The sequence below is a fragment of the Capra hircus genome, chromosome 2 (genome assembly GCF_001704415.2).
Source record: "Capra hircus breed San Clemente chromosome 2, ASM170441v1, whole genome shotgun sequence".
NCBI classification, from domain to species: Eukaryota; Metazoa; Chordata; class Mammalia; order Artiodactyla; family Bovidae; genus Capra; species Capra hircus.
The window spans coordinates 109875519-109889180 of record NC_030809.1 but is presented as its reverse complement, the minus strand read 5'-3'; the positions used below and the strand labels follow the sequence as shown (position 1 = coordinate 109889180).

Genomic DNA, 13662 nt, shown 5'->3' with positions numbered 1-13662 from the left:
AACTACATTAGGGCTCTTAGAAATCATCTTTTAATTAAGATACAAGTCAGTTTAATAGATTTCACTAAATTTTTTTAAGCAAGCAGAGAAACAATGCTTCAATCAGCTGAGCTTTTATGAACTTCATATACATTTTTTTTTTAATGTCCAAGCTGTTTGTCAAAGTTCCCTCTGCCAGCATTAGAGGCAAAAGCTGCCTCTTACAGACTGCAATATTTTAATCAAAATTCTTTATGGTGTTCACAGAAAAAGCATACTGTCAAAGACAAAGTTCCTACAAATGAACTCTTTCAATAAGAAATGTATGATTCAATGTTCTTTACTTGCAAAAATCTAGACTGTATGAATTAGAAGTATTTAAGTTTAGTTATTTGCCATGTCATTTCAAGATTCTTCATTTCTGCTTTTTATAAGTTAATTAAGCTACATGCAATAAGAGGGCTTATTTTTTAAATGAGTCCAAATACACAACATAAGTTTAAGCTTTTTGTGGACTTATTTTATCAGTTAATTAACTATCATATAAACAAAAAAAAAAGGGGGGAGTTGTGAATGGCATGCCACCAGCAACTAAAGATAAAATTTATTTTGATTTCAGAAACATTCATTTTTAAGATGTTAGTAACAATGCTAAATGTAAACAGAACAAAATGTGCTTCTTATAATTGGCCCAAAATACCAACACTACTAAGAAAAGCTCACTATTAAATGTGCAGTATTATTTTTTAAGTTCAATCATGTGGATTTTCTTTAAAAATAAAGCCTAAATTACTACATTTTAAAAAGAATGCACACATACATTAAATGTTTTTTTATTCTAACCATATTAATTAAACACACACATATACACACAAATACTTCAGCATCTGTCCCCATTTCCAGTTAAAGCCACATTGCTAGTTAATGCAAGTATCATATACATCTACCTCTCTTTGAAGAACTTTAGGCCGACGTGAACTCTGGCAGATTAAAGGAAAAAGATGGGTGAGGCAGACGTTGCTTAGATATATCAGAGTTGCTTAGATATAAAGCACAATTTAAAGTTATCTATAACCACATTTATGTTTTTTTTGGATATGACTGTTTTTGTTGTTGTTTTGTTGCTAAATCATGTTCAACTCTTTTCAGCCCTATAGACCACAGCCTGCCAGGCTCCTCTGTCTGTGGGATTTCCCAGGCAAGCATACTGGAGTGGTTGCCATTTCCTTCTTCAGGGGATCTTCCCAACCCAGGGGTTAAACCCACGTCTCCTGCATTGCAGGCGGATTCTTTACCACTGAGCCACCAGGGAAGCCCTACGATATGATAAGATGATCTAAATGACACACCCTAACATAATGAAGTCTTTCCCTTTTTTGTTCTCACTTTTACACTTACTTGTAAAGATCCCAAGCTGTCAGAGCTGGTACTTGCAAGTGAATCTCTCTTCACTTCTGGAGCAGTCTCTGGAACTCTCACTCTAACATAATTTATAAAGTGTCGCATATTCGATACTAAGTTACTACCAGGAAACCAACTGTCATGACAACGTTCAGGTCCACATGCTGATGCCTGAAACATAAACATAATGAATACAAATCTTGTCAGTCAGGTCCAAGGCACAATGGAGACGTGACAAGCCCAAATAATAGTTCACTGCCTGTTATATCCCTTAATCCCTTAAAGTCACATTTACGAACTACGAAGTGCGAATAAAACCAAATGCAAACAGAAAATTTAAAAACAAACTGCTCGATGCCAACATGGAAGTCAGCTAAACTTCTCCAGAAGAAAATACATTTTTCAATTTGGAAATATGCAGTACAAGATACTTTTCACCACCCATTAAAAATAACTCATAATGCAGTCAAATAACGCTAATTTGGACTAACTGTGGAAGTAAGTCCGAAAAATCTATCAAAAGTCTGACTTAGAGGAATATTAATGATTTTTTTAGTATCTATGAAAGAATATATGTTGACTCAGCTTACGACTACTAAGTACTGCCTAGCCTTTTCACTTGTCCGTCTATTGCTGTTGTCTTTTTGTATGGAGGGAATGAGAAAAATATCAATTAACTGTAAAATCAATTTGTAGTAACTAACAATTACTTTCATGGAAATGATACTTTTAAAGTCCTGAAACACATTAACAACTTATATTCTCAAGTAAACATTCTCCTTTACAACAAATCTTACTCCACTAACTTAAAATCTTTACAGAAAGAATTTGCTATTCAAAAATAAAATCCCTAATCAAATTATTAGAATTTCTAGACTGAAGTCCTAACATAATTATTTACCAGTGTGTGTGTATGTGTGTGTGTGTGTAGTTCAATTGCTCAGTCATGTCCCACTCTTTCTGACCCCATGGACTGTAGTCCACCAGACTCCTCTGTTCATGTGATTTTCCAGAAAAGAATACTGGAGTGGGTTTCCATTTCCTTCTTCAGGGGATCTTCCTGACCAGTAACTACAAAAATGGCACTAGTGGTAAAGAACCTGCCTGCCAACACAGGATATGTAGGTTCAATCTCTGGGTTGGGAAGATCACCTAGAGGAGGAAATGGCACCCCATGCCAGTATTCTTGCTGGGAGAATCCCAAGCACAGAGGAGCCTGGCACACTACAGCCCATAGGGTCACAAAGAGTTGGACATAATTGAGCATCTGAGCACAGCACAAATATGCACTAACAACTTTTCTTAGATCTACATATTAAGAATTACAAATTTCAAATTCAATAATTCTATAAATGGGAGTTTTATATATTAGTGAAATCTCTAAAAGAACATATACAGTTGAAGATTTAAAAGGGCCTTTTCCAAGTTCCTAAGAAGATTTTTTTCTAAGTATGATACTCAGACAAAATAAATACCTTCAAGATGACATGCAACCTTTCATTAAGGCATATCACAACTTTAACATTTAAAAATATAAAAAACTACTTACCTCTTCATCTGATTCCTCTTCAGCTGAATTTTCAAGTCCTAATTCAATCAGATATAAAACCATACAGAGTACATGTTCTGAAAGATTTTGATGATCCATCAAAATCTTTAAAAAGAGAAAAAAATACCCCATATTACTTTTTTCCATAAAACATATTTCACTTAAATATCAAAAAGTATTTTAACCTTATAGACCAATGTAACATAATATATATGTGTTATATATACATATATGTTATATATATAATATATACATGTTTTACATATCATATATACATGTGTGTGTTATACATATCATAATCAGATATGTAAGTAAGTAAACATATACCTTGGTGAAAAGACAAACTAAAACCTAAAAAACAGGTTCCCCTCCCAGGATTACACAGTATTTTAGGCAATATTCAGAATCATTAGTTCACTGATCAGCTAAAGTTTAACACATTAAATAATCCACTAAAACAATTATTATAAAAATACCAGTATCTAATAAAGTAATTTAACAGAAATATTTTACATCCTAAGTGATTGACACTTTTCTCCTGATTACAAGGATATCAGATAAATGTTTGTTAAACAGAATAGTTCATGCAAATATGTTTAGCATAGCACCTGGTATATAATTGGGAGCAAAATAATTGTTTATGGAACACTAATATTCTTAAAATCTGTCTCTAAAGTTACAGTCCTGAGCTTGAGTGTTCTGCACTCAGTGTTCATTGCTCAGCTCTGGCACACACTGTGTGTATGTGTATGCAACGTGTGGTTTATACAAGAAAGGAAGAAGGAATAAAGTGGTTAGGAGACAGGTTGCGCTGAGGAAATACTGACAAATCTGACCTTATAAATGGATTATGCAAGCCTTACACATTTTATGCAGGACTCGGTGGGCTAACCTATCCCAATCACTCATTCAGTATAATGCAACAAACGATTAACCAGAAGACACATAAAATACCGTAAGGAAAAAACAGCTTGGTAGCCATCTTGTTGTCTTCATTATTTAAAAAAAAAAAAAAGCCAGCCAGTCAAACTAGAGCTTCTGTGGGGAGCGGCACTGTCAGCTGCAGGTGAGACTAGGGAGAATAAGAGAGAGGCCAGTCTAGGCTGAGCCTCCTAGAAACTGCCCAGACAGCAGAGAGGGCTTGGAAAGGCCTTAGTCCCTTAGGAGCTAATCTACTGTGACTAAAAACTGAAGACTTTCAGTGCACTGATTTTCTAATGCTCAATCTGACTACTGAGAAGACTTTTCCATTCGTATTTTGTGTGGCACAATGATGAGGAGAACAGACTTTCAAAACCTTTTAAAAACCTGATTTTTTTAAACAAATTTTGAATATACTTAAGCTATTTGATCTTGAACAACATCTGGTCTTAAGTTTCCTCATCTTTAAAACCGGAATAATAGCCCAGAATTATTGTGAGGATTATATGATTAACATCTTTACTTTGCTTCAAATAGTATCTAGCAACTGGTGTTCAACAAATAGTAGGGAGGTGGTGTAGACGGACGCTGGGAAGAACAGGAGAGCAGTAAGAGGGGACTGAAGGTTGACAGGCAACCGAGGTGATCCTTTCTAACCCAAGACTTTACAGGGAGGAAACCAAGGTTCAGCTAGCATAAGCCACTAGAACACAGATTTCAGACTTCCAATGACTGCATACCATTACCATTCTGCCTCCTTTTAATAAATAAAGCACTATTAGCTAAAATCAAATAAACTTTAGCTTGAAAACCTGTGGCGTTACATCTTACAGCTTCAAATGCGTAACTTTAAGGTTAAGGAAGCAAAAAAACTTTTTTAGGTACTACAATAAAAGAGAGGATGGTTTCAGGAGAGTTTTATTAACATGTTCTATATTAAAGTTTTTTAATATTAAACATGGCAGGAGATGAAATGGTTTACTGACATTGATTTTTAGAAAGTTGACCTGCCAATGCAATGTCAATTAAAGGTTCTTCATAATCATAAAGTCAGGAATGATATTACAAAATTGAGATTTTTAAAATTCGTTCATAGTAATCTTATAACAACTAAATACTGCCTTTCTATTTTTGAGGAAATATTCTTATAGTAAGCAAACAAAAATGTTGAAAAAATATAACTTGAAAGGACACAAATCATTTGCAGTAGTCTTCTTTAATTTTTAAATCAAGATTTACTGACTAATTCACTTATTTAACCTTACTCAGTTATTTAACCTCTAAAACTCAAAAAAACATATCTGAGGTCTTCCCTGGTAGTATAGTGGATGGGAATCTGCCTGCCAATGCAGGGGGCACAGGTTCGATCCCTGGTGCAGGAGGATTCCACATGCTGTGGAGCAGCTAGGCCCACGAGCCACAGCTACTGAGCCTGTGCTCTGCAACAAGAGAAGCCCCTACAATGAGAGGCCCATACATCGCAACCAAGAGTAGTTAGTCCCCAATTGCCCCAACTAGAGAAAGCCCACATGCAGCAATGAAGACCCAGTGCAACCAAAAATACATAATAAAATGTTAAAAAACATATCTGAAAGACAAGAATAAAAATAGAACTGTCACTCATAAGGATTTCCACTAGAATTAAAATAATGTGTATATGTGTACACAAGGCATTTGAAACAAAATCTGGCACTAAGTACTGAAAAATGTCTATAAAAGATCAAAACTACAAATATCCTTTTAATAAGAAAAATATTCTATTTTAATTAAAAAAAGAACATCTTAAATTACTTTACTGAATAATTTTCTTAGAAATTAATGAAAATAAACCATTCAATTGGTTTTTTTGAGGCCCATGTCTAAAATTTTAACGGGAGTAATTTTTGCAAGTAAAATGAAAAACTGATCATGGAGTAGAGTTAAAAAGAATAGAAGGTACAGAAATCTAAAAGCTGTATTTGTTTATATCTCAAACATTAAGAAAAAACAAAAATGTCTGCTAACTAAATTTAATATATTAATTTTCTTAAATAATTTAAATAATATATATGTAGTGATTAGAAATTTGTTAACATATAGGCATAATTTTTACTTTTAAGTTAATTTTTAATTTTTCACATTCTAATTAGAAGAAACAAGCTTTTTTTCCTTTATATCTAATTGTATAATAATTCCTATCTGAAACTGAAAAGATGAATAGTTTCCCATAACAAATGGTGTAACTCTGTTATTTTCCAACTTAGATTTGAAATTACAAGAATACAATTCACATACATGTGATTATGACATATCCTCACACATCTTAAATATATAAATACACTTTGCTTTATAAATGGTACTTTTATGTTAATATTATCTTTTGGCATTTTTATTTAAGAATTATGGGAATAAACGTTAATTTAGTCTTCTTAGTCAAATCACTACTGTACCTTGTAAAGCAGAGTGAACAGCACAATGTGCAAAGTTTTACAGTGCAGAAGTCTCATGAGACCTTTATAGCTGGGATGGAGTGGTGTCCTTTTCTTATAGGGTGGCCAAGGATTTCCAGGGAATTTTCCACTCTGTTTTAAACTATAAAAATAAAATAAAACCAAAATTAGATGATAGACACAAGATTAAACTGTGATTTAAATGGTGATTCCATAGCTTCAATCACATACATTACATGCTACTTTAGCACTTTTTGTAATAACTTTATGTACAGACCAGCAAATTTCCTCTATCTTTTCTGGATATACCATACTATTGATTCATTACTATTGAATTCACAGCCAAGAGCACTGTAACAGCCTGAACAAAGCTTATCTAACAACAAATCTCTGTAAGGCACATCAAAGCCTTCTTACCCTCAGCAACACTACACGGTACTGGGGTACGCCATGTGGGAGACATTCTATACAGCAAAATCACCAAAGGACAAAAATTCAAAAACATAGCACTGAATTGACCATGAAAAGGACACTTGTCTATAGTACGAGCTGAAACAAGAGGGCAGAGTTTTGCTTTTTCCCACTTGAATCTAGGTGCCCTCTGCACATCCACTCAAATCTGAAAATAACCAGTAAGGTGCTCTGAGTATTGATTCAAGGTTTACAAATAAATTTACCAAGTAATCAAATTAGCAAATACAGAATTTGAAAATAATGAGGATCAACTGTATATGACAGAATTAGCATTACAAATCAGTGAGAAAAGCATGGATTCTTCAGTAAATAGTCCTGGAGCTGGTTTTCTGCACGGGGAAAAAAACAAACCACTACTTCACTCTATAAAAATCAACTCCAGGTGGATTAAAGATCCAAATACAAAAAAATAAAACTTGAGAACTAATAAAATGTAGATAATCTAACCAAAAAACCATCAAAGATAATCCATACACCACTTTCAATGCAAGAATCATGGAGGGAAATTAAGAAGTTTCTTTTAAAGGTTCAATTTCACCCAGTAATCCAGAGAATATATGTCATACATTCAGCATTCAAAGTTAAAATGACATAGTGAACATAAATATTTAATTTTACTTTCACTCAAAACTCTAATGAAAATATAGTAACAGTATTTTTTCTTTAAGATGAAAAACACAGGATGAGGAAAATCCAAAAAGGAAAAGAAAACAAAAATTTTGTTAATCAGAAAGCAAGTGGCTATGTGGATGATTCTAGTAAACCTAAGAAAGCCAAATCACAAGAAGGCAAGGGAGAAGGCTGAAAATCGACCCCAATTACTCTGCAGAATACTTAAAAGGCTCAGAAACTGGAAGCACCTGGTACTTCAATAATTGGGAGTTGAGCGTGTGCTTGCTTGCTCAGTCATGTCCAACTCTTTGCGACCCCATGGACTGTATGTAGCCCGCCAGGGTTCTCTGTCCATGGGATTATACCAGCAAGAATACTGGAGGGGGTTGCCATTTCCTCCTCCAGGGGATCTTCCCAACACAGGGATCAAACCCGCATCTCTCCTGTCTCCTGCTCTGGCAGGTGGATTCTTTACCACTGAGCCACCTTGGAAGCTGGAGTTGAGGAGATAGGAGGCTAAAATGAGGACTGGATGAAAACTGCTTCACCCCATCCCAACAGAATTCTGGCTGGAGAATTCATCTCTGAAGAAGGTAAAACACAAGCATGGTTTAGGGTGGGAGGATATGCGGTTAAAGTCATCAAATGCATTTTGATTCAGAATACTTAGGCTTTGACGCCATTTCATTTACAAAATAATGGCAGTCAGACCACTATATTCTGGGCAATATTTGAAAATACTTCTTTGAGAAATCTTACAACACCAAAAAGAAAGTTTCAAAGAGACTAACATAGGGGCTTCTCAACAAACCTGCTTGCTCAAATCACCCCAGAGTAAAGCTCAGGATCCACAACATCCACCCAGGCACTGAGGGCTAGCTCTTCCTCACAAGCAGCCAGAATCATTAGCTATCCTAGGAACGCCTCCAACATGAAAGCTAGAGACCTAACAGTGGAAGACTCAGCTAAAGGGAAAAGGATGTTATGCAGGTAGGGGAAAGAAAGTCTTAAAGATAAAAATTACAAGAAGAGGCAAAATGCTTTCCTGTTAAGCCTATATAACATAGGTTTGCAAGGGGAAAATTAGTGCAGCCCACATAGCCATATTAGCAGAATTTCCTGACATCTGAATGAGACAAGAACACGACAAAAAGGAAAGAACTAACTCATAGTCTGGTCTCCATAGAGGAGTTGATTTTTCCTGAATATCTTCTGAGACAAGGATAGGCTAAGCTGGCTTTTTAGGCATTTCAAGATCCTTCTGTCTGTGGGTATGTTGAGAGCAAAGGCACACTCTTAAGATGCTGATGTGATTCCTCAACATAATACTGATGAGAAAAAACAATACAGGCAAGAGAAAGAAGAGAAAATGGCAGCTTTACAGCAAACTGCTGATATTCCAGGATGTAGCCATAGAACTTACTCAGGATGAGTGGGAATTTATGGACATCACTCAATGGGAACTATACTTGGTCTCCCTAGGTCCTGTCTGTAAGCCAGACATGGTTACCTTTATGGACCAAAAGAAGGATCCCTGGGACATGAAGGAAATGGAGACAATAGCCATAAATCTAGGAACTGGGGCCACCACCCAAGAGGAGAATGGTGACTTCAGGATGAGCTCAAGATTTCTGGGGCACCACCCTATTACCTTACCACCAAACAATCAGAAAAAAGTCGCATGTCCTGTAGCCCTCCCCCCAAATTTTGCCTATAAAAACTTCTCTCTAAAAACCATGGGGGAATTTGGGGTTTTCTAGAGCGCAAGCCTCTTGTTCTTTCTGCTTGGTCCTGCAATAAACCTTTCTCTGCTTAAACAAACAAACAAAAAAAATTACCATTAACATACCAGAAAAATAAGTTGCATCTATGATTCAAGAAGAGGGTGTCATTACAATGCTTAAAAAAAAAAGGAAAAAAACTGGTTTCTATATAATACTATAGTGGCTACATATAAGCATAATTTTAAAAATAATTCCAGTAGTATATAATAAAATGTTTTAATTATTATACTGCATTTAGCATAGAAAAGCAATTTTTAGCTTTTATTTGTTTGCTTTAAGCACTAGGCCCCTAAATATGCAATGTCTAGATTAATAAAGTGTTCTGACATAAAGGTTATATATTTGTTTAAGGCAGCAGGTAACATCATTTGACTGCTCTTTTAAAATCATTAATGGAATAATGTAAACAAAAAGCTACCTGACAGAAAAAAAAATTTTAAGTGACTCAAACCAACACCTAATTACTGACTAGTTTGAGACAAAAATGACACGTATAAACTCATACAACATACTTTAAAACATGGGCCAACAACCATTAACCTTCAAGATGGGAAGCAACTAAGTATCAGAAATTAGAGTTCAAAAAATTTGCTTTCCAGCTGAATTTAAAATAACCACTATATAAAAACCACATTTGTCTTTTGGAAATGGCCTAGATTATAGTTCCAACACTGCCATTAACTGAACTTCTCTGGATCACAATGTCCTCGTATATAAAATATAATACTAAATTGAATAAATGGTTTTCCAACTGTTGGTTTGTTTTGTTCTTGTTGGGTTTTGTTTTGTTTTTCACTTTAAAAGCTGAACTGTCCACTAAAGGGTATTTTGGAAGGGAGTCAGGAGAGCGAGACGAGCCACCTTCGCTTTTTTAGCCCTCCTCTTGCTACTGCCCAGCTCCCTCTGTCAGTGATGGCCCTCAAGACATTTCTACAGAAGCTGGAGAGAAGATCTTCAAGGGCTTTTCCAGCGATTTTCCAGCAAAGATCAAAGCATCACACAAAGAAAATGGCTTATTTTCACTTAAACTCTCGGTACAAAAAAATTTAAGAAACTTACTTTTCATTCATTTAGCAATTACTGATTATCTACAAAGTGCCTAGTAACCAGATAGATTCTGGAGACACAACAGCCTTAATTTACCTATTCATTTTCTCCATAATTCTTCAAAACACCTTTCTATTACCTTCTTGAAATAAAAGAAGATCACACTAAGTAAAATCACTTTCACCACTTTTGTTCCTTAAAACTAAAAGAAGATGAAAATGACCAATAGCCAATAAGCCCCACACTTTAGGGTTATTTCCCAGTTGTGTTATAATAAGAAGTGAACCAGTCAATTATGCCATCATATAAGACATATCAATAAAAGAAAGAGATGTTATATTTCATATACAAAGTAAATTTCAAAACAATTAAGTTTTACATAGAAACACACATATTCTTCATATCCATACTTATTTTAAATATACAAAATATTATTGGGTTACTACAGTTTGTGCATAAAATTTCACAGATTTACATGAAAATGATTTTAATATGGAACTAATGCATATTTCTGTTATTCTTTCATTTTAAATACACACTTCTTTAAAACAAAGATTTTCAAACTGTCAAGAAACATTACAACATTTCAGAAATATTTCTAAGAGACTATAAAGGCATTGTACAGGAATTCAAAAACAAAATGAGGAGAATGAGAGAATGAAAAAAAATATTAAGCAAAATAGGAGAGAGGAAATTTAATAAAAACCGTTCTAAGAATATGGTTTTCTCTATGCAAAGCAGGTACAAGTCAAAATATGACATGGTTCTAAACAACTAATAACACAAAATAAGTCAGAAAATACAAGGTACCTACAAACAGAAAAGGTTACCTGTATGTCAGTATAGGTTTAAACCAGCTTTCTCAACCTTGACAATAATGACATTCGAGGCCAGAAATTCTTAGTCGTGGGGACCAGACTTAGCCTATGCTACATGTTAATTTTAGCCCTCTGAAGTCTGTAGACAATGGCAAATGTCCCCTGGAGGACAAAATTCATTCTGACTGGGAACCACTGGTCTAAATGAAGGAAATTAACTTCTCAAAGCTCAAGTAAAAATCTTCTATTTGAAAAATAAAAGACCACAGTTCTCTTTGCTTCACAGAGTGCCCGGTATATAATAATGCACTCAGTAAATGCATGTGTGTGTGTTCAGTCGCGTTTGACTCTTTGCGACCCCATGGCTGTAGCCTGCCAGGATCCTGTGTCATGGGATTCTCTAGGCAAGAGTACTGGAATAGGGAGCCATTTCTTCCTTCACAGGATCTTCCCAATCCCAGGATCAAACCCACATGCCCTGCATCTCCTGCACTGGCAAATGGATTCCTCACCACAGAGCCACCTGGGAAGCCCTTACTCAATAAATGTGTATTGTCAAATTGAATTTCACTTTTAAAACTGATTACATTAAGTATTTAATGACTCTTTCAAGGCCTGGAAAGCTTCAGGCCAATCCTAGTCCAAATTGCTATGTATTACAAAGTAAAGCAGAATAATAAAATTAACTATATATTTACTTCTTACATATTCAATGACAAGCTACCACACACTCCCCCTGAAAAAAAGCAGAGCCACTTAAGACAACAAACAGTATTTATGAAGGCCAGACTAGGTTTTCCATGGAAATGCTTCCTCCCACCCATCTTTCATTTTCAGCATGAACAATTTCAAATTTATTTACTCAATGAACAACACTGTGAATGTCAATTATGTGCCAGCAATGAGAGATTCTGAAGATATAAAAGAGAAACAGACAAAAATAACTTCCTTCAAGTAATAAGAAAACAAACCAAAAAAAGGCAAAAAAAGTTGTAAAAAGCAAACAAACAGTTACACAACTATACAAAAACTATATAAAGAAGTTGCTAAGAAAGGAGAATCTAAGGCTATCTCCCCAAGAGTTTTAGAGAAAAGTAGAGAGAAATACCATTTCCTTCTCCAACGCATGAAAGTGAAAAGTGAAAGTGAAGTCACTCAGTTGTGTCCAACTCTTAGTGACCCCATGGACTACAGCCCACCAGGCACCTCTGTCCATGGGATTTTCCAGGTAAGAGTACTGGAGTGGGTTGCCGTTGCCTTCTCCGAAGGGAGTGGAGAGCATGCTAAAATTCTGCATTATAAACTTTCTTCAGCTGTATCTATGATGGTTCTTAAATTCAACATATATCTATTACTACAAAGTCTTGGCAAAGAGAAGTTTCAATTATACCCAATATGTGTATTTACACTTTGATAGTTATATGAACAAATATTTTCTCAAGATCAAATACATTTAAATCATTTCCAACTTGTTTTCAAAATGTTTGCGCACAAATGAACTGAGCACAAATGAAAGATGATGTTCTATAATGCTCAGCAATACATTAACCATTTAATGTTTAAAAACAAGAAGAAATATTGGGTTGGCCAAAACACTGATTCAGGTCTTTCTGTAAACTCTTATGGAAGAGCCTGTACAAATTTTTTGTTCTTGCTGTTGTTCAGTTGCTCAGTCGTGTCCAGCTCTGTGCCAACCATGGACTGTGGCCTACCAGGCTCCTCTGTCCATGGGATTACCCAGGCAAGAATACCATAGGGGGATGCCATTTCCTCCCCAGGGGATCTTCCTGACTTAGGGATCGAACCCACGTCCCCACATCTCCTGCACTGAAGACAGGTTCTCAACTAGTGACCAGCAGCAAAGACCCCATAAGAACTTTTTGGCCAATACAATAATACATTAAAAAGCAATATACAATAATATATAAGACTGAATTCTCCATTAAAAAGATAGTCTCAAAACTTTTCTTCAATTATCAACATTTTAACTATTTTGTTAAACATTTACATAGAAAATTCACTTTACTTTGGCTATTTTCCCAGTTGTTGAGAATACGGCAGTGCTACCACACTCTTTGTAGTCACCCACCATCTCTGACATGAGACCATTTCATTCTTTTAACTTGTGCCTCCTCTACTGGTTTAAAAGCAGAACAGCACAAAATCCAGCTTTGCATTCCACTGGTCAAGCAGCAACTATATACGTTTGTTATTTTTTTATGCTTATTAGTGCTTTCTATAATTTATTTTTATCAGATTGATGTCAGATTTTGGATCAAGATCTAGAGAATACAAATCTCAGCCACATTCTTTTTCAATCTTAAAATATTTCTTTCCTCTAAAGACTTTAAGTATACTTTAATGAGAGCATTAGCACATCTGTGTTATAACTGAATTTTTTTTTATAAACAGAAGATATCCATTATTATACTAATCAATATAACAGACTTACAATGCTGTGTATCTGTCCATCGCAGACTGCACGTCTCTACGGTAAACTGTTCGAAGAATGACCATGACGGGGTCAAATTCGTGATCCCAGACTTCAGCTATCATTCAAAAGAGAGCAGAAAGAAAACACTGATGACTTCTTAGGAATCAAGTTGATCTCTAATGACTGTGCGTGCATGCTGAGTCGCTCAGTCGTA

At 35.2% G+C, this 13662-nt stretch overlaps 1 protein-coding gene across 6 annotated transcripts in view; it reads right to left on the bottom strand.

Moving 5' to 3' along the window:
• The window catches only part of UBR3 (ubiquitin protein ligase E3 component n-recognin 3 (putative)), a 198913-nt gene that overhangs the window by 89126 nt on the left and 96125 nt on the right, over nucleotides 1-13662 (bottom strand). For 3 of the 6 annotated variants that reach the window (XM_013968944.2, XM_013968948.2, XM_013968950.2), the window contains exons 19-23: nucleotides 13467-13563; nucleotides 6280-6421; nucleotides 2930-3034; nucleotides 1378-1551; nucleotides 927-959 (exon numbers count right to left, since the gene is read on the bottom strand). In XM_013968944.2, coding sequence (XP_013824398.2) covers nucleotides 927-959; nucleotides 1378-1551; nucleotides 2930-3034; nucleotides 6280-6421; nucleotides 13467-13563 — 551 coding nt within the window. The remainder of the gene's footprint in view (nucleotides 1-926; nucleotides 960-1377; nucleotides 1552-2929; nucleotides 3035-6279; nucleotides 6422-13466; nucleotides 13564-13662) is intronic. The other 3 variants (XM_013968965.2, XM_013968955.2, XM_013968956.2) reach the window with 1 other exon arrangement.